The following is a 21,019-nucleotide window of genomic DNA, read 5'->3' on the forward strand; positions in this document are numbered from 1 at the left end:
CTGTTAAATCTCGTTGCTTTTCTCTGAACTGTCTCTGGTTTTTCCTAACAAGTATGACATATAAAACTAGACCTGAAACTTCAGCAGATGCCTCTCCAGAGCTGAATGGAAAGAGGTATTTTATGTCATATGGATAATACAGTCCTTATACATCTCAATGTTTCTGTTCATTTTGCAGCATCACTATGTTGTTAGAACAGGTCACGAAACGAATGCCAGCCAACTACCCAGCCTTTTTCTGCCAAGTTGACCTTTAATTCCTCTCTGTCCTGTTTGCAGAGTTTGTCAGTTCTGTCCAATTTCTCAAGACAATTTTGAATCCTAATTCCACCCTTCAACAAGCTTGCAACTGCACCTGCCTCAGTATGCAATACCACACTGTCCCCCTTTTTCCTTGCTATATATCCTGCCTGAAATAGATCACAAAGCAGTCACAAAATCTTTCTTGTGCATATGTATCCTGCAATTCTCGCTTATGCTCTTATTTTTTTCTGTAGCCCTCCAAAAAAAGAAAAACAAAGACACAAAGTTATTTGCCTGTTCGTTTTTTTTTTTTAAAAAAACCACAATATTTTTACTGTAAGCACTGATAAGAAAACATAAACCAGTGAAACAGTAGACCATCTTCCCCACAAGGACATGTAAAGGAACCTATGGCATGTTTGAAAAGTGTGTGTGCTGTGAACGTAATCTCTACACATATAGAGAGATTTTGCAGTTTTAAAACTTATTTGTAATTACATTTAAGAGAGTTTTGTTGACATTTGCTAAGGAGAGCTCAAATATAATACTAAGAGGAAGAGAGAACAAAGAGACCTGCCCAATGCTTTAAGCACAATTCTTTTCCTCTCTGACTTGTTTTTACATTTTTACATTAGGAGGAGCAGGATTTGAACCCGTGTTGGAAACAGCTGTATATTTAAGTCAATGAAAGTAAGTGATTATTTCACATTGTTTTTAGCATAGCAATTCCTCTTCTTCCACTTTTTAGGTTAGGCTGTAAAACTCTGGTCTGCTTACTTTGGAGTCCCACACTTGAGCAATGCAGCACCCCGGGACCGGATTCAGAGCACCAAAGCCGTTGATACCTACTGTCCTGACCCTAAAAACTGTTAAGGGATCAATTTGACATTCACAGTGATAAAGTTACTGCAAGCTTTGGTAAAGACATTAAAGTGAAAAAAAGGTTCTTCAGCACCTTGATTTCTCATTAAACTAGAGCAAAGAGGGAAATTAAAACCAACTGAAAACATTAATAGAAATTTATATTAAAATTCAAGCTCTTATAAACCTTCTTAGTTCAAGTCCTTCTCTCATCAGAAAAGGTTATTTATATGATAGCAAATAGAAGCCCCACATTTTAAGGCCATTTTTCCACCTTTACCATTTAAACTTTTGGCTCCATTTTGAGCAACCAGCAAGCTGGCATTAACTTATGCAATAAACTCACTCCATTCAGCCATGCTGCAGTCACACCAGTGCTAGTTCTGCTCTCAGTCACACTATGGTAAATACCACCTTCGCTCACACTGGCATAAATTTTTGACTCTGCCAGAGGGGAGACAGATGACTGCCCAACTGTCAGGAGCTTCATGGGGTCCTGCAAAGTATCCACAGGAAAATGATATGCTAACTTGGACCAGGGATTGCTATGCCTTTGTGGACTTAAACAAGAATGGAAAAGTTCCTGGTGACTTAAAGGAGTTTGTCCCAAACAGGAATGTCTGTAAACATAATAATAACTCATGGAAGATATCTTGTGCAAAGAAAGGGGAAAAAAGAGCTCATATGGAGCAAAAGAGAAAATCTAGGAGAGCAGGGGGAATGACAGAATGAGTTTAGTAACAGAAATGTGCATCAAAAGGATGAAATACCTGAAAGCAAGTGAAAATCTTTGAAATAGACCTTTCAGAGAGTTGTAGTCAGTGAAACACCGAAGCATTTTTGGTTCAAGGAGATGCATATGAATCCGAAATACAAAGTGCTCTCACAGTGATGTGACTAGTTCAAACTCTCTGTAAAAATACAGCTTCCGACCACAGAGCTCCTTATGCTGTGGCTATTTTCACTTGGACACAGAAATTAATATTTGGCACCTCTGGAAATACTGCTTCATGTGCTCTTGAAAGAATAAAGTTAGAAAGAGTGAAAAGTATGAAATTTGGTGCCCAGAAAACAGTCCAGAAGAGAGAAACTCTTTTAGACTCTGAAAATTAGAATTCTACATTATTTCACTAATTGCTGTATGCAAAGGAGCCAGTTCACTATAGAGCCACAGATTCACAGAAATAACTGGTGACTTGAAAAAAATCCACAATCCAACATCAAGTTGAGTTGCAATTGTTTTGTGAGCTGAAGGAATGACTTCACTTACAACCCTGAAGTTTGTGATGACATAAGTCAGTCCCTCCCGTCACTGGTGAGGAGGAACGTTTCCTCCTGTACTAAGAATACAGTGCTTCAGATGTACTGTTCTTCATCTCCTCCATTCATGAGCAATGACCACTTGTCCCCTTCCTCCTCAACAAAACCACTACGTCTCGGCAGCTTGTCTGAAGTCAAGGAAGAGAGGGACACTTGGCTAATCTGATCCCAAGGAGCCAGTCTGGATGAATCCCTCCTCCTATCATCCATTCCAATATGAACACTGATTTGGGAAGGAGTAAGTGGCTTCATGTGGCCTTGAGCTTGTGCTTCGTAACTTTCTGTGTCTGGCTTCTTATACCTAAGAGAAAGAGAAAAGATGTTTAGTACCAAGAGGTCAATGTGTAGAAGTGTCTTCAGCATTAGAACAAATCAGAAACTTCTGACAACCTGAATATTACCTGCACATCAGACACAATGTTAATAGCTAAGAGTACTGGTCACATGGCATTAAGACATTTCAATAGTTAAAGAGAGGGACTCTCAAAGTGAGGTTCTTTAAGAAAAATTATGAGTTTGCTGAATTGTGAAAGGGTTTGTAGCAGACAATTGCAGGGGAATGGATTTGATGACCCAAAAGTCACTTTCTGATTCAATGTATTCTAGGTCAAAAAAAGCCCAGCAATGGCAAGTATGCATGGTCTTCTTCACATATATGTATTATTGCTTTCTTTGGAATCTGAAGTTCTGTTCAGCTGATGTGAAGCTTCAAGAAAGAGTATTGTCCTACAGAGTATACTGTAATGCAGCTTCTGTAAGTCTGAAGCCAAATATGTTTTGGGGGTTTCTCAATATCTCACCACAATGGTGTCCCATACTTAAAGTTATCAGCACAAGATCAAAAGAATTGGAGAATAAAGGAATCCCTTTATAGAAATTTCTCATCCTTTGGAGTGTCTAGGATGAAAACCCTCTAGTGGTAGGGCTGATTCTGCAAACAGATGTGAGCATGTACGTAATTTTTATTCTAGATTGTGGCCTCATTGAGCATTTGCAGGATGAGAAACATGATGCAGCAACAGATTTCCTGTACTAGTTTATACTATACTGTACTATACTGTACTATACACTACAGAAGACCCCAGCTACAGTAGAAATATGTGAAGGTTTGGACTCATTTCAGACACCATAAAAAGTCTTATTTTTGAAAGATGTTTGCTCACAATGCTGTTAAAAACAGGTCCACTGTAACTGCAAACAAAAAGGGTACCCCAAAAAAGTACCATAAAAAAATTAATAGAATTTGAAAAATCTTGTTATAGCTCAGAAATTGATTTCCTTCTAAAAAAATAGAGCAAGACACTTTATCTGTAGCAAGGTGCAAAAGAATAAATACACTGCTTCTCTGTTTCTCTCTGGCTAAATCAAATAGACAAAAAAAGAAAAGCTGGTACAAATCTTTTAAAAAACATCTACTGCTACATTATGGAGAACTATTGTTTGAATGATTTGTTCACTTGATATTCACAGCAAAACCACTGCTGACCATTACCTCACTTGGTATTGAACTAGATAGCCAACACAGGTGCCCTGGTGGCATCCAGTCACACTTTTAGCTGCTAGATAAAGAATGCTCAGTACTGTCTCAGCCCAGGTGTGTTCATAATAGAGATACCTGTCTCTTGGAGCCAAGGATTATACAGAACAACCCCAAGCTAAAGGACTGTCAGGTACTTTTAGGTATACAAAGCCCAAAGTAACGTCTCACTTGAGTCCCAGCAGCAGCGCTGCCTATAATTCCCCAATTTATTAGTATACGACAACTTGCCATTTCAGTTGCAGGGAAGACAGCATGACAGACACAGAAGAAGCTGCCATTGCAGCTGATCCCATCCAAGGCTGAAGCACGAGGCCAACAGGCATGAACACACCTAGCAAAAAAACCATATGGACATGAGCCAGAACCACCTGTCCCAAGACAGGCATTTCACTCCCTGCATATCATAGAACAGATCAGCAGTTCTATGACTTGCTGACACCCTCCATAAACACAACTAGACTGATATATATTTACTCACTTATTTTTAAATATGTCCCTTCCCTTGCAAGGGATGACCTTTGCACCAATTCAGCTACAAGACTGTGGCCACATGGTAAGACTATTTGTCCCTTACAGCTATTCTGCACATGAAACAAAGCAAAAGCAACAGAAAGACAAGGCAATAGTCCAGGCAAAGGAGGGAGAAGTTACTCATAAAGAGGAATGCTTGAAGTAAGTTTTAAGGAGGAGTTTGGAGCATGAGAAGATGTCTGACAGAAGCAGAGAGAATGCAAGTAGTAGGAGAGAAAATTGTGATTCAGGGTGAATAATAGAAGAAGCATGCAGAAATGGGATGGTATCTCAGATTAGAGCCGGGTTTGAATATACAGAAACTAATCCCCAAGTACTGCTATGTGAAATAAGAGCATGGTTTTAATTTCATCATATAAGAATTTATTCCTAATAGTTAAAAATTTGGGGAACAAAGATTTTTTTCTAAAATGTGAAAAGATAAAAGAATGTATTTATTTTGTCCTTCTGCCAAGTTTTAAATACTCTAGGAACCTCTCTGGTTCCTTGAGCAGGAAATCCTGTGAGAGGCACCAGAGAATGCAACTGTGCTGCTACCTTCAACAAGCTGAGCTCTGGCAGTCACATACCTGCTGCTATGGGTATTCCAAGCAGATTATAAATTAAGGCAAGAATCAGATTTATTCGTATTCTTCGAACAGTTCTCTTTGATAAGTGAATACTGGCAACTACATCCAGCAAGTCATTCTGCAAGACAGAAGAGCATTGAAAGGTTTCCACATGCAGTCTTCAGAATACCAAACCAAAAAGAGGAGTGTCAGTGATAAAAGAGGACAGGTAAAAACTGTAGTGCTCACTCGAATAAGAACAACATCTGCTGCTTCAATGGCAACATCGGTGCCCGTTCCAATTGCAATTCCAACATCAGCCCTGGCTAGTGCAGGGGAATCATTGACTCCATCACCAACCATCGCAACCTTCCTCCTCCCATTTTGGAGCTCCTGGACCTTTGCAACCTTGTGAGAAGGAAGAACCTCAGCAAAGACTTTTTTGATCCCAACCTATGTACAAAAAAAGAAACACACTCGGTGATATGCTTCATGCTGAAAGGAAAAGCCATTTGCTGTTCTGGGTGAAGGGGAAACAAAGGAAGACCAACCAAACTGGTTCTGGTGGAGGCAACACTGGCAAGCTACACAAAAAGCTGAAGAGACACATGTTTTGGCGTAAGAAAGGGGCTGATTACAGTCCCTTCCATCTTTACTGCAGAGATGCTGGCAAACGATGCTCTGCCCTTAGTATCATGCCCCACAGGGCTGCTGAAGTTCTACTGTTCTGGCAATAAAGGTTTGATGGTTAAAAGAGTTTTCAGCTAATCATGCTGCCTGATGCACCAAAAAAAGTTTCCATGAAATGCAACATAGGAACCATGTATGATCAGGCAGTTACACTAGGGAAAACACAGAAATGCCATATGCAAGGCTCAGGAAAACTATGAAAATAAAGTAGATGGCTGGTTAAATGCTTGTACCCATCCACATCTTAACCAATATGGTGTTGCTACCAATGGCTTCAGCGCTATAGTTGAAAAACAGGTGGGTATACTGAAGAGGGCTGTGATAATGCCCCTGGTTTGGCTGCCTCACCAGGTAGAGATCAGCTTTTCACTACACAAGGTAGAAGCTCTCTTAATCTTTCAGAAAGTAATATTTAAAAAAGTTTTTAGGACTGGCTTACCATTTTTCCATTGAAAGGAAAGTAAGTGTCAAAAACTCAATGAAAATGTAGGTTGGCACAGACTAAGCTTGTTTGAAAACTTCACCTGAGTGCCTGGAACCATAAATCAAAGCTTGTTTCTGAAAAACTTCTCTTAACAAAGAAAGGTGGGGTGGGAAAGTGCTTTACCACAACTGAACACAAAAGAGACAGCATGAATCAAAATAGAAGAAGGATTAAAGCATCACACTGAGAAACAAAACAGGCCTCACAACATACAAGAACATGCATACCACAGTACTGGCTGAGTTAGCTGTGTGGTGGGGTATCTTATATCATACAATCAAAGAATAGTTTGGGTTGAAAGGGACCTTAAAGATCTTCTAGTTCTAACACCTCTGGCATGGGCAGAGACACCTTCCACTAGATCAGGTTGCTCAGAGCCCCATCCAACCTGACCTTAAACACTTCCAGTAATAGGGCATCCACAACCTCTCTGGGCAACCTGTTCCGGTGGCTCACCACCCTCCTAGTGAAGAATTTCTTCCTTATAGCTAAGCTACATCTACCCTCTTTCAGTTCAAAGCCATTACCCCTTGTCCTATCACTACATGCCCTTGTAAAATGTCCCTCTCCAGCTTTCTTGTAGACCCTCTTCAGGTACTGGAAGGCTGCAATAAGGTCTCCCCGGAGCCTTCTCTTCTCCATGCTGAACAACCCCAACTCTCTCAGTGTGTCTTCATAGGAGAGGTGTTCCATCCCTCTGATCACATTAGGAAAGCAAGGTGGCACACAGTAGATTAGAAGTAGATCGATGCAAAGGGAAAGAGGGAAATTAAGATGGAGAGGGTGGAAATGCAGCAAGGTAAAGTGAAAATTTGGTTTTGTGTTTGGAGCAACATTTATAGTTTGAGATCAAGGAAATCTCATATAAACCCAACCTCTTTTAGACTGCTATGCTTCTTAACAATAATTCTTATTGTTATTACTATGTTACCCTTAAAGATAATGACAAATCCCCACTTCCCTTATTGGGAACAGGACTGGATCTTCAAGGAATTTTCTTTCGTTGCTAAGTAAACACAACTGCCCTTCAGTGAAGGCAAGCAGGAGGCTTCAGTTAGTAACAGACTAATTACTGCAAGAAACTGTACCTCTGGAGAAGTACTGACTGCTTGTCTTCAGTGGGTTCTTAATGCAGCCACTTGCCTTTACTACCCTGTTGTACTTGACCTGATTTTCAGTCCAATTCAAGAAAAGTTAGTCTTCATTTAACATATCCAGGGAAAATCTGTGTTTCTGCTCCAAATTCACTGGGGTAAGCAGAGTTTTAGAACCTCATCATGTATTTATCTGAAACGCAGAGAAGCGAATACCTGAGTAGCAATGGCTTTTGCAGTTTTTCTGTTGTCGCCCGTTATCAGCACCACGTCTATTCCCATGTTTTTCAGCGTGTGCACAGCAAGGGCTGCCTCCTGTTTGACCATGTCTGCTATTGCAATCATTCCACACAACAGGCCTGCACAAAGAAACATCCGCTGTTAGAGAGAGCTGTGGGAGGCAAAATGGCAGCAAGAGAACAGGACTTCCCCACCATCACACCATGGCAGCTTGTGAAATAACACCTTCTGAGCAATATTGACACTCATAAGCCTGAACAACTGTCTACGGTTTTCTAAGTTATGGTCTCACACACACTTTTCTCATTTATCTGTTTCAGATCGAACAACAAACACCTCTGATATTTAGGGAGCCGGAGGAAGGGGAGCAGAGGAGGGTAGCTTTTAAATATGCCTGCCTTCTAGGTTTTATGGTATGGACAAATACGATAGTGGGCCATAGAAAGTTTTGGCATTTGTGCCCAGGTCAGATGTTGAAGTTACTCCTCCAGGCGGAAGCATATAGAGTATCTGGTTTTATGTCCCCTAATCTTTTATTACATTATGTTCATACAGCAGTGTTGCACCTGTCTTCCAACACATTGACTCAAAAGGTGCATCCATGTTTGCTTCACAAGACTTACAAAAATCTCACATTGGTTTATCACTTCATGTTACCTTTCAAAAGTAAGGATTTACTTAAGTAGGTTTTTCACCCCTGTATCTCTATTTGCTACCACTAGCAGCAATCAGAATGCTAGCTGTACATCAGGGCCCTCATTTCCATGTTAAGAGCACTTGATTTTGCTGGACTGCTGATGGAGCCCAGGCTGAGACATGCAAAAGCCTCTGAAAATTGCTGTGTAGGAGCACCAAGGCCCCATTTCAAGATCAGAGGTGCACTGGCAATCTATCACCATTACAGCAGTTTCTTATATTAAGGTATTGTCTGGGATCTCTTTCTGTGTAGCACAGAACAGAACCCCTCCAGCAAAACTCATTTAGTCTAATCTATTATATTTTAATGATCTAATGGATCATCATGTTTATTCATGAAATGTTTTGAAATCATTGATGCAATAGGTTGGCCTTAAGTGATGTAAGGTCAGGATGGGACATGGCACTGCACAGGCACTGCTTTTCTGAACAGCAGCCCTAGACAACAGGAGGTTCAGAAATTAATACTTAAATTAAAAAATACCCAACAAAATCTTGTAAACACTGTTCTGAGGTCAAAGCTTCTTTTAAGAACATCTTGATACTTTGCAGTTCACAAGCAGTTCTGCAGTAAAAGATGAGTAGTTTCTTGACACTAAGCCACTGATCAATTGCTCCAGAGTTTGTTTTTATCCTTTCCCTGGTAGGATCAATTGATATTTATTAAGTCACTCCAGTTACCATCTATAGCCACTAGTATGGCAGTCTGTCCTTTTGTTTCATGGTCTGTCATCGCATCATTTACGTCATTTGCTATATGCAAGCCATTGCGTCGCATCCACTCACGATTTCCAATCAACACTGAGTATGTATGAGAAGCTGATGGACCTTTGTGCACAGACAAAAAGAAAAATGAGCAACTCAAACAAGTGAACACAAGCCAGAAATGTCTGAGGATGACAATGTCAGGCTGCATTAGCTATAGAAAGATATTCAAAGAGGTTTTCATATTCTTTTTTGTGTTCTGGACTGGCAGTCATCACAGCCGAGACACAAACAGAATTAGTCGTGTTGAAGTGCTGCTGCATTTGTGTTTGGCCATGACATAGGCACTACCTGAAGACAGCCTCATAAAACTTTCCTCCTTCAAGACTCAATCTGTACCTGTTTAGACACAGAACTGCGTCATGAACTTAATGGAAGTATTTGCCTGTATTTGCCTTTGCCAGTTGGCATTGTTTTTCTGGATAAGTGCAGAATGCACATTTCATAAATGCCATGCTGCTTTGTTCTCACAACTAATGACTTCTTTCAAATATAAAGGCTATTTCTGGTAAGAAAAAAAGTAGTTTTGTTCTAACAAACAATGTAACAGTATGTAGAGTACCTCATTATGAATTCAGTCCACAAGAGCCATATGAAGCAGGTGAGAAAATATTACATTAAAACCATTCACAAATGGCACAGTTCTGATGATTAAATTTCTTATTTTATTTAATTCTTCTAACAGCTTTCTTGAAAAGGTCAGGAGAGCCACAGCCTTCTGAAGAGAACTGATGAGCTTCTCAAGGAAGGCGTTAAATACTTTTTCTTTCTCTCCTACACTACAAAAGAGGAAAGTGGCTTCCACAGAGCCTGAAACAAAAACAAATTGGCCTAATCAAAAACATCAGGCACTGAAACTCGATTTGCAAATATAATACACTTTATTGTGCATCTGCTGAATAGATTTTTTTTTTTTAAGTAAGTGCCTTGAGAGATGTACGAACAGAAAACAAAAGGTCCAAGTTAATATAGAACTAAAGGGTAGGATATAAAAATTAGCAGTAAGATAACTGCTAAGGTAACTAACTGCTCTAAATGGGAAGATAATGCTAATTGGCAAACATTGCTCTCTGCTGGACCATTCTTCTATCAAAAAGGGACATTGCTGAGTATGTCTTATCACCTGTGTATTGTATGGACTTTTTGAGTACCCATCACTGTAGCATCTAAATTCTTATTTAGGTTTCTGAATTGCAGAGATATCAAGAGTAAGGGAAAGAGAAAGCTTTGGTTTTTGTTAAGGCACATTTTTGTCTGTCATGTTCTTTGCCTCCTCCTGCCATAAATTCCACCTTTCTGTTGTTCCTAGTCTGATAGGATTGTTTTACAGCAGTTGGCACTGTTGATTCATTAGCCCTCACACTGCGACTGGCGGTCACTTTGGGGGCAGTCATACCATGTGATTCGGCAAGCGTGATCAGTGCATTATCTCCCAGAGGAGCTCTGCTCTCCATGCTCCTGTTAGCGTCCAGCTTATCAAGACCCTCCTCGGCCGTGCCCAGGACAGCCTCAACACCTCCGACTTTGCAGCTGATGCCACAGCCTGGGACTGCCTGGAAGTCAGTGCAGTATCCCAAGTTCTGAGTGCCAAGTTCCTGCGGACATAACGAGAGTTCATCATCAGGCTGTGCTGCCCACATGGGGTACAAATATTTGATAACTCCTGCCAAAAAGAGGCCTCATTCCTCCTCTTGACAATGACTGACTGACAGAAAAGCAACATGGAGTATCAGTAGAGCAGAACTAAAGAAAAGGATGTTCTGGACATGCTGTGTTTTAGACTTCTAGAAAGGGGCAGCCATACAGATCACATCCAGGTCTCAGCCCTAGCACCAGCAAACCATAAAGGACAGTTTTTCCTGGTAGTTCAAGGACGAAGCAGTTAGTTACACTGGTGTTTCGTGACATCAGCCAAGACTAGGAACTAAACAGAAATACTGTAACAATAAGCCATACAGCTTCTGATAAGATGCAACTTCTAGTTAACCTCACAGACAACTGGCTGTGGGGGATTAGGTCTTTTATATATATGCAAAAGTACAGTGAAAAACAATATAGGATTGCAATTCATATCAGCCATGATCCAGTAATAACTGGTGCATGGGATGCCTACAGAAGTGTCAGGGAACTGAGACAAATTTGAAAACAGAAAACATGAAATAAAAGAAAGGCAACTGAATCATTACCCATGCTCTCTTTTTCTTTCCAAATTGATATGTTAACTTCTAAATTTTACCACTGAAAAATCTGTCACAAATCAGTTTGATATATTCTTGCCAATGAATTTTTCCATAAATCAATTAATGACTTGTCTTAGCAGAAAGAAATTATTTATTTAAACCAGGCTTTGCATTTTGGTTACTGTGCTTTTATTCTTCCTGAAACTTTTGAGGAACACATGAAATATATAAATGACCTTTGAGGATTTGCAAAATTTTCAAAGACTCAACTAATCTATTAATTCGTTTGTGAAATTCACAAATATCACAGTTTAATAGACAGGTTTTAAAGCAAGATGATAAGCAAGTGACTAATAGAAGTGACTACAGTCAGGTAACATATGAAATGTCACCACACACATTTGCTTCACAATGTTATTTTAAGCATAAGCATTCCTCCTGCACATATTCCACAATCTTTGTTTTCCCAATAGTTCAGGAAAAACTTTATAAGATCTTGCTTTAGAGCTCCGCAGCATTACCAGAAAAGAAAAGCTTAGAATATGCCTTCTGGTGTTCTCCAGACTAAGACAGACACACAATCATAAAATCCACCAGCTTTCCAGCCCATTACTTTTCAGGCAGGCTTGTCCCTCTGGCACTTGCTTATTTTATAAAACATTGCTGCATTTGCACAGATCCCTTCAGGTCTTAGATGAAATAGGAAGTACCTCTCTGCAATATTTAGTGACTGCCACTCCTAAAGGATGCTCGCTGCTGGCTTCTGCAGTGCCAACCACCGCCAGTACCTTCTTCAGAGAGAGCACAGCTGTGTCTCCCAGCAAAAGCACTCTCATGACTTTAGGAACTCCACAGGTGATGGTCCCAGTTTTGTCAAACATCACAGTCTTGATCTGCAAGAAATAAAGTAAATTTATTGCCCAAGCCCTGCGAGCAGGTCTCCTTATGCTTTCTCATTCATTCCTTCCCCATACAATGATTTCACTGAAGCTACAACATCATCCTGTACCTATATCAGGATCTCAGACAACAGTCATTGCAGGACTTGTACTGTCCTTTGTGTGTGCATGCATGTATTCACATGCAGGATTCATACAGTGGCACCTTAATCACTTTTAGCACCTTAATCACTTTTACCACAGGGTATATGATGCAAGGAGGGCTTTTATGAATGCTGTTCTAAACAATTAACAATATCACTGAGGAAAGAGGACTTAGGAAATTACTTGGTGATAGAGCAAGTGGGAGGAGTGCAAGAAACTGCAACAAGTTCCAGAAACAACAACCTAACAAAAACCAACTTCATGCTATTCACAAATGCAGCAATCCCTTGTTAGCCAGCTCAACAGGTATTGAGGAAGCAGGAATGAACCAAAAAAACACAGCCCCACATACACTGAAACCCAAAGCCAAAGTTCTATTTTCAGTTCTATCCTGAAAGTAAACACAGCACAGAAAAACACAAAACCCAAAAGACTCAGCAAAGTAGGCACTATTTCCATTCCCAGCTATTCCAACACACCAACCTTGCAGGATCCAATAGGTCATCTAATTTTCCAAGCCCTGACCCTAGCTTTACTTAGATTCAAGAGGTAAAAAGTCTTGATACTCATTAGCAGTCATTTTTTGGTTTTTGCAGAGCCTTGGAAAAGCTTCTGGTCTATGCTTTATAATGTCAAGTAAGAATAAGAATTATCAGTCTGATAACTTATTCTTAACATCCTTTTCACTTAATCCAGTCTACCATAGCATGGTTTAAACTCATACTCTTTTCACTGGCTGTGGACATGTCAAACCTCCTCCTCTTTTCATCAGTTTTCTGTCATTGAAGTGCTTTTTCTGCCTCCCTTCCATCTTTTTTCTATACACTAAAACAACTTCAAATTATTCTGTTTTTCTCTTACGTCCTACATTCTGAACTACTGACCATGAACAATATATACATTTCACAACAGCCCTCTGAGGAAAGAAGGAAAACACTGGGTTATTGGGCTCTTTTGCAGAAGACATAAAGAGAGTGCAGAAGTCAGAAACCTCTGAGGTCATGCAGAAGATTAGCAGCCTCACTGGCATGAGATTGCAGGAACTGTCGGCTCCAAACACTTTGCTGTGACTACTTTGAAGAAAGAAGGTCAGATCTGTCTCCTTTACCTGAATGAGCAGCAACCAATATTTAAAAAAAAAAAAAAAAGGCAACCAAAACCCAACATTCTGCAGCCTTTCTCTGGACCAGCAGGATTTCCTGGGAAATTATATCGCATGTAGCAACAGCTGGTTAAGCTACAAAAGTACAGAATGAACTATTAACCTTGTGTGCCATTTCCAGGGGTTTTCCACCTTTGATGAGAATGCCATTCTGCGCAGCAACTCCTGTGCCCACCATCACAGCTGTAGGGGTAGCCAACCCTAAAGAACAGGGGCATGCAATGCTCAGCACAGTGATTGAGGTTTGAAATGCAAACCTCAGTATTAGTTCAGCTTTTGAAACATGTTTGTTCTGATTCTGCAAGAAGAGGGAAGAGAGCGAAAAAAACAAGAGGAGATGTATGATTGCTGATAGAAGATGGTAACATAGACGTACAATCAGTCATAGCCATTGCAAAAAACACATTTACCTGGAAACCTCCAGTATAGGAAAGCAATCTATTATTGTTACTGTAATGGTAGAGAAAGGTCACTGTTATGAATTGTTTATGGCAGTATTTTCTGTCTTTTTTTCTGCTCAAGCACACATATGCTTGACTCTGTTCTCAGGCTTGCAGATGACAAAAAGGAAATGACTTGCAGGCATTTCCTTTATAGCTTAGTAAACGAGAACCCTATTTCCAGGTGCACAGATCCCCACAGTAGCTGAGTATAGCAAAGACACATCCTAAAGATAACAGAAGCTTATCTTCTTTCTAAAGACAAACCCACTATCTGCCATCAGGAACAAAGATGTCCAAAAAAATTTCAGGCAATATAGGAATGGCTCAGCTCCTTGCAATGCAGCTACAGATCCCGTTTAGTCCAGAAAGATTGCCAATAATTTCAATTTGTAGGAACACTGTGCAGAACTAAGGGGTAAATGCAAAGGTACACTTATACCTGCAGATAGATTTTAATCAGTGTAATTATGTGCTTTATATAGAAAACACCATGTTGTACAAAAGTATTTGTACAGGTTGCAACATCAAACCCTACACACAGAAGTTATGTTAATTACACAGGAAGATATCCTAATACCAAAATCCAGCTCTTAATGAAATTACTTACAGGAAAATACTTTTCAATAACATCAAATTTTATAAAACCAATTGTGATCCATACTATCAATGTCACTGTTGAAATGATGATGATAAATGGAACAAAATATCCACTAAACTTATCTGCCAGTTGCTGGATGGGTGCCTATAAAAAAGAAAAACATGTGTTTGCATGTTTATAATCAAAACACATAAATATGTAAAGTTCATTAAAATACCTAATATTCTTCATCTGATTCTTTTTTGAAGTCTGGAAAGCACACTGTTGAACAAGTAAATATATAAAAATACAGAACCTTTTTCTTATATAATCCAAATCTGTGAATAAGTTTTTCTTTTCTATTATTTTTACCTTTGACATTTGAGCTTCTTCCACCAATTTAACAATTTGTGCCAGAGTGGTATCATTACCAACATGAGTTGCATTAACAAGAACTGAGCCATGTGCATTTATAGAACCAGCAATCACTGTGCTCCCAGGCTTTTTAGTGACTGGCATAGCTTCCCCTAGAAACAAAAGGTAAGAATAAATCAGGCAATACCCCTAATAATAGGGAACATAGTTCATTAGCACACAGCTCATTGTATGCTGGCAAAATCAGCATGCTGAGCTATAAAGACAAGAAATCACATATTGTATATCTCTGTCTAGTAAAGACATGCATAAGTGCTACCATACTTCTATAAAACTTTTTCTCGGCTTAGTTTCAAATCAAATGGTGTTTTCTTGGTCCTAACCCTTCAGTATGCCATCCTTCAAAAGGGCCAGGAGCAAACTGATTGTAAAAGGAACTGCTAAGAATTTCTCCAATTAAGACTGCATAGCCATGGGAGTTTGAGCAATCTGTCTTTATTTCCACCACCCTCAGTTTTCAAAGACTAGAAAAGTTCTCTCTGTGGCAAAGCTCCTGTTCTCACGCTGCCTCTCCAAGAATACTAGCTCTACAAAACCTTTATTTTCTCTATTTTTAGGGTTAGTGATAATGACTGCTTAACCCTTAAACTAAGGGTTCCCCTGTTCCCCAAGCAAAGTAAATATATAACTAAAACAAGTAAGCCAATGCCAATGTAAAATTTTTATATCCCTTACCTTATTTAAAAGAATTGCATGATGCAGTAAATCCTTATTATATTTACAAAATTAAATGAAAATTTCAGAAGCTGTGAAAAAGTCCCATGACCCTTAATGAGCATCAAGTCGTGATCCTCTTCTTGCTCACTGGGAGACCTCTGTCAGAAGCCCTGTTCAGTGCCCATCCATACACACCCCAACACCTCAGCAATATTTCCCCATCGCCCTTTAGAAGTTATTGCTGAGAAGGTCCCATTTCTACAAACACATTCCAGAGGAAACTCCCACCAGATCTCTGGAATAATGACAACAGTGTTTAGACCCTACCCACCCCATCTGTACGTTAGTAAAAGTGACCAAACTGAAATTCTTCAGCTTTTTAGGGTATGCGCAGATGCACAATTTGGATTCAAGCTCACAAAGGCCAGGCACAGCGTTCATTAAGGTGGGAGGTTATTCAGACAGCAGCTTTTGGGTTGGGTCTGATCTCTTTTCTTGTAAGAAAGTGTTCTAGAAGATTTCACTTCTTTGCATAAGTGTAAGGGAAGTTACCAGTAATGAGAGACTCGTCTGCCATAGAACTGCCTTCAATGACCTTTCCATCCACTGGGAACTTTCCACCAGGAACAACCTTTACAATATCACCCCTTTGAACGAGTTCAACAGCTACCTGCTCCTCCCTTCAAAAGACACAAGTAGAACAGACAGAATATTTATACCATCAGCTTCAAAAGAATAATCATGCTTTCACATTAGCTGCATCAAGCCTAGTCTGTGCACCCAGAAAGGCTGAAGGGGTTTTGGTTCAGAAATATATACCTGATGATAGAGTGGTCAGGTCCAAGAGTCACCACAGTGGCTTCTGTGGCTTGAAGAGATATAAGTTTAGCAAGAGCTTCTGAGGTCTTACTCTAAGAAACAGAAATAAATGTTTAGGATATATTAAGATATATAAATGTTGATGTCTACTTAACACAATGAACTCTAAATGACCAGAAACATCTGATTCAAAATTCTGCTGAACAGTTTTACTCTACTCTCATCATAAACACACAACAATTAGTGTGAAGGTGAGTTACCTTTGCTATGTGTTCCAGCCATCTCCCAAGGGCAATGAATACAAACAGCATCGGAGGAGTGTCAAAGAAAGTGACAGGGCTTTTCTCCGCCTTTTCAATTATTGCTACCATCAGGATCACACACGAATACACATAAGCAATCGTTGTGGCCAGTACAATGAGGACATCCATATTGGCCGTCTTGTGCTTCAGTGATTTGTAAGCTTGTAAGTAAAAATACCATCCACCAAGAAACTGTTGGTGTAAGCATGGACAGACTCATATTAAGATCACAGCAGTGAAAGCAGAGAGTACATAATACTGCCTATAGCAGAATTATAAATATGTAGGGAAGGGAAAGCATTGCTGTCCCATGCAAATTTTATAGATAGATAGATATGAATATATGAATGAAAATATAGAACTTCATATATGTAACTTCAGTGGAGTCGTCTACTAGGAGGTTGACTCCAATGTCATCCTCTCACTTGCCCTTCCTTGTTCTCAAAACAACTCTGCCAGCTAAATATCATCCTTTTCCTCAGCAATGCAAAGTAAACAAGGCACAGAAGTTGAAGGGATTTACCTATAGCTGCCCAAGTAGTTTGCAGCTGATCAGGTATTTCTTTATTCTAACACTACCTTTGCCACTTGGAAAAATATCTGACGCAGCTTTGGAAGGAATAAGTGCTGTGAGCAATTACAGAATGGATAACTTGCAGAAAAGTGCCACTTCGTTCTGCATAGGTGGTACAGACAAGACGGCAGGGCTAATCCACTAAACCTTTCTGATGTGATAAAGATAGGAGACTGGAATATATAAATGAGAGATGAATAGAAAACAACCCCCTAGGAAGTACTGTGGACATACCTGAACAAAAGTGCACAGGACAAAGAAGAGAAGATTTAAAATTGATAATCCAGGAATGAGATTCTGTTCCAACACCATAGACCCATGGTGCTCACCGTCGGGTATTAGCATATAAATCATTAGGATTAAGACAGGGATACCAAACAGTAGGCTGCACAAGAAAGACTTCCTCCACCTGAAAAGTAGAAGCTGTAAATCCCTGGTTGTTGTACACCCCGCAGTACCCAGGCCAAACAGTGTGCTCGCAGTGCAGAGCTTGCAGTACTAGTACTGTACTAACACACAGCTTCAGGATATTTGGGAAAGATCCAACACTTTGGGACAGTTTCAGTGTCTCCTACATGTTTAACTGTATAGACTTCCATCAGTTGAAAACTGAAACTAATGAAAGTAATAAAAGTACTTGAATCAAATGGCAAATCATAAAATTAAATATGCTTTACACAAGCATCAGCTAAATGAACTGCGAAGGAGGCGGGGAGGGAGGTGAGTTACAATAGATAATATATACACATTCATTAGGGAGAGAGAAAGAAATACTTACTGCTGTATTTCTTTTTTATGATCCAGGTTGTGTGCATTTGGAACTCTTCTAGCCACAGAAGCATGAAAGCCAATTTCCTTTTTATTGAAAGGGGAGGAAAGATGAGTTAGTTTTGATTAAACTAACCATATTACTTATAACATATTGAAATGACACTACTTTTAGAAGAAATGTCAGAAAAGGACACTGTTCCATATTTAATAAATGACAACTTCTTATTTATTTTTAGATCCTGCCAACATGAAAGGATATCTCAGACAATACTCAAAATGTGCACCGCAAAGGATTTCTTCTACCTATATATGGACACTGTATAGATGCAGTAAGTGTCCCCATTTTCTTAGCTGCTTAGGCACAGGAAGCTCCCACTAGCAGCTGGAGTTCTGCCGCCCTCCTCCTCAAGGGAAGTTTATGCCCTTTCATCTCCACCGGAAGAAGTATGAGAGATGGGAAATACCACAAAGGAAGGTAAAAATGTACAAGCCACTGGGCTAGTCAACCTTGCAAGCATCTCCTTAACGATACAGTTGAGTAGATACACCTAAAGTTGAAAATCAAAGTGGCTAGAATCAGTTTAAACCTGTAAAACAACAAAAGCATCCCAGAAACAAAAATATGCAAAAAGCCAGTTTTGACTGACACTTCAGTGGGTTACTGCAGTAGAATCACCGCTGTACCCACAAACCCAAAGCACACTTGCAAGCACAATATATTTAAACTTCATATCTGCAACATGAGGTGCTCCTGTGGCAAGATGCACTTTACAGAACTACTCTGCCAGCTTGAAGAGTCTACTACTTAACATGTTAATCACTGCTGCCACATCAATTCTGCGGTCTAGGAGCTTTTTTTCTGAGTAAATACTCTAGGACACGAAAGACAAACAGTCTCTGCTGTCCTCCTGACTACTCACTGCATGCTGCCTTTTCCCTTCTGGTGGGGCAGAGAAGGAAGAAAAGTTTTGTCCACACCTGGGCCATGATAATGGCAGATGTTATGATCTGTTTGGTTACTGGTAAGCCAGGATTTTTTTCCTTTAGTGGCTGTATCACGAGCTCTTTTGGATTAAAAAGGTTATTCTCTGAATTGATGTGGGGATAAATGCCAGTGTATACAGAGATGTGTAATACTTGTGGTATGAGCTGTTGCAAAACTTCTTTTACAGCCTCTTTCACCGGCAAGAGAAAGTAGTATTTTTTTCTGAAGTATCAACACTTCACTGAAATGACTGGATATCAGAGACACATGATTCTACACACAGAACTGCAAAGAATGAGTACATGACACTTTTACCAGATATAGATAAAAAAAGTTTATTTTTGTAGTTTTTAGGGTGTGTTTTTAGAGTAACAATCTGAGGGACTATGCATTACTATGGAGCACAGCAGCTTCACCACAAGAGCATAAAAACATATGACGATTACCATGTCACCTGCAAAAGTCAGTAAAACCTCTCAAATATCAGCTGTTTTATTTCATTTTTTAACTTCAACATGTAATTGTTCATACACAAAAAAATTTCTAAAGCCTACCTCAATTATTTTTATAATATCTCGAGGTCCAGTAATTTCAGGATCAAACTGGATGTGAGCTTTGCAAGTAGCAAGTGCAACTGAGGCATAGAATATGCCATTTGTTCTCATGAGTTTGGATTCAATATTGTGAACACAAGAAGCACAAGTCATCCCTGCAATCTAAAGAAAAGGCAAATTTAGGTACAGTTAGCAGTCCCCCACATTCACTCAATGTTTGTGGATGAATTTGAGACAAGGCCTCCCTGTGTCACCAAGGTAGTAAGGACTATTCAAGCTCTGCTGGTACTGACCCAAGGCCTCAGCATGAAGATTTTGTAGAGCTGTCTTAGAATGAAACAAAGCTGAGAACATAATTTATAACAAAATTCTGCAGCCAGCAGTTATAGTCACAGCTATATATTTGTATAGCAGCACTCTTACATTGTATTAACTGTAATAGCATAGCTAATATAGTTCTATCAGTAGCTATATTGCCAAAGTCATACACTGCATGTGTAACTTCATCTCACTTAAATTTTCCTGTGGCTTCAATAGGCATGCTCCCACTTTCTGTTCTGTTAGCACAACTGCAGACTGTTCTTATCTGCCTTGTAGTAGGCATATGTCAGAGAATAAAAATAGACTTTTGAAGAACTTGTCCTTCATATTAACAATTTACTAATTTTACCCAAAGTTCTCAGACTTCTGTAAAAAGCCCCAGGCATTATCAACATGTATTTAGTGATACATTCTCAGTCACTCAGAGTCTGTACTGTTGACTGAAGTGCCTTCACAGAAAAGTTCTGTTTCATTTCTCCTTGCTAAGAAAAGTCTATTCCGTACATACAAATATCACTTTTTATTTTAGCACCTTCAGGTTCTTTTAAGACAAATTGATTTTGCCTTTTCAGCAATTAAGAATTAAAAAAATAGTGTCACCAGCCAAAACTGACCTGGTGAAGCCACAACTCCTTAAACGAAAGCCTTTGCAAGAAACTGATTCTTCCAAACCTGACTTTTCCAAAACCAACATAGAGTTTCTAATACACACAACTTACAAGAAGCTCCACATTTCCTTCTGTTTCTGCATGATCTTCTATGATGGTAGCTTCAAAACCCAAATTCTGGATCAGCTGTGCTATTTCAAGAGGCTGTATGAATTCTGGCTTGTATTTTATCTCTGCTTTACCTGCCATCAGTGCTACCAACACTGAAACAATTCCTGCAGTGGCAATAATAAAAAATATTAGATAATGTAGCTCCTTTGAAGGGAAGAAAAATAAAATATTGCAAGTGATTTTCAATGAGGACTGTAACAACTTAGAGATGTTACAAGCCTAATGATTTCTCTCTGCCTCCTTCTAGTGTTGTTCCCTAGCCACGACAGCAAAGTTTTTACTGAGAGCCAGTCACACTGCAGTCCCCTTTAGCAATGAGAACTGCAAGAGTTACACAGGGAAGGAGGTGAGTTTTGCTATGATCTAAAGAGACAAAAAGGATGTTCAGAAGCAATCTCTGCACTT

At 39.5% G+C, this 21,019-nt stretch overlaps 1 protein-coding gene across 1 annotated transcript in view; it reads right to left on the reverse strand.

Annotated features, from left to right (window-relative positions):
- Positions 1-2,460: 2,460 nt before the first annotated feature.
- Positions 2,461-21,019, reverse strand: part of ATP7B (ATPase copper transporting beta) — a gene marked incomplete at both ends in the record, with an annotated part of 30,364 nt that continues 11,805 nt past the window's right edge. Inside the window, 18 exons of the mRNA XM_082010352.1 lie at positions 2,461-2,725; positions 4,193-4,295; positions 5,065-5,182; positions 5,293-5,496; positions 7,528-7,670; positions 8,929-9,075; positions 10,409-10,607; positions 11,903-12,085; positions 13,501-13,695; positions 14,448-14,582; positions 14,790-14,944; positions 16,062-16,189; positions 16,329-16,420; positions 16,589-16,822; positions 17,439-17,613; positions 17,983-18,059; positions 19,515-19,676; positions 20,555-20,718. Coding sequence (XP_081866478.1) covers positions 2,461-2,725; positions 4,193-4,295; positions 5,065-5,182; positions 5,293-5,496; positions 7,528-7,670; positions 8,929-9,075; positions 10,409-10,607; positions 11,903-12,085; positions 13,501-13,695; positions 14,448-14,582; positions 14,790-14,944; positions 16,062-16,189; positions 16,329-16,420; positions 16,589-16,822; positions 17,439-17,613; positions 17,983-18,059; positions 19,515-19,676; positions 20,555-20,718 — 2,879 coding nt within the window. The remainder of the gene's footprint in view (positions 2,726-4,192; positions 4,296-5,064; positions 5,183-5,292; positions 5,497-7,527; positions 7,671-8,928; positions 9,076-10,408; positions 10,608-11,902; positions 12,086-13,500; positions 13,696-14,447; positions 14,583-14,789; positions 14,945-16,061; positions 16,190-16,328; positions 16,421-16,588; positions 16,823-17,438; positions 17,614-17,982; positions 18,060-19,514; positions 19,677-20,554; positions 20,719-21,019) is intronic.

Source organism: Phaethon aethereus, assembly GCF_964289735.1.
Source record: "Phaethon aethereus genome assembly, chromosome: 1".
Classification (NCBI taxonomy): domain Eukaryota; kingdom Metazoa; phylum Chordata; class Aves; order Phaethontiformes; family Phaethontidae; genus Phaethon; species Phaethon aethereus.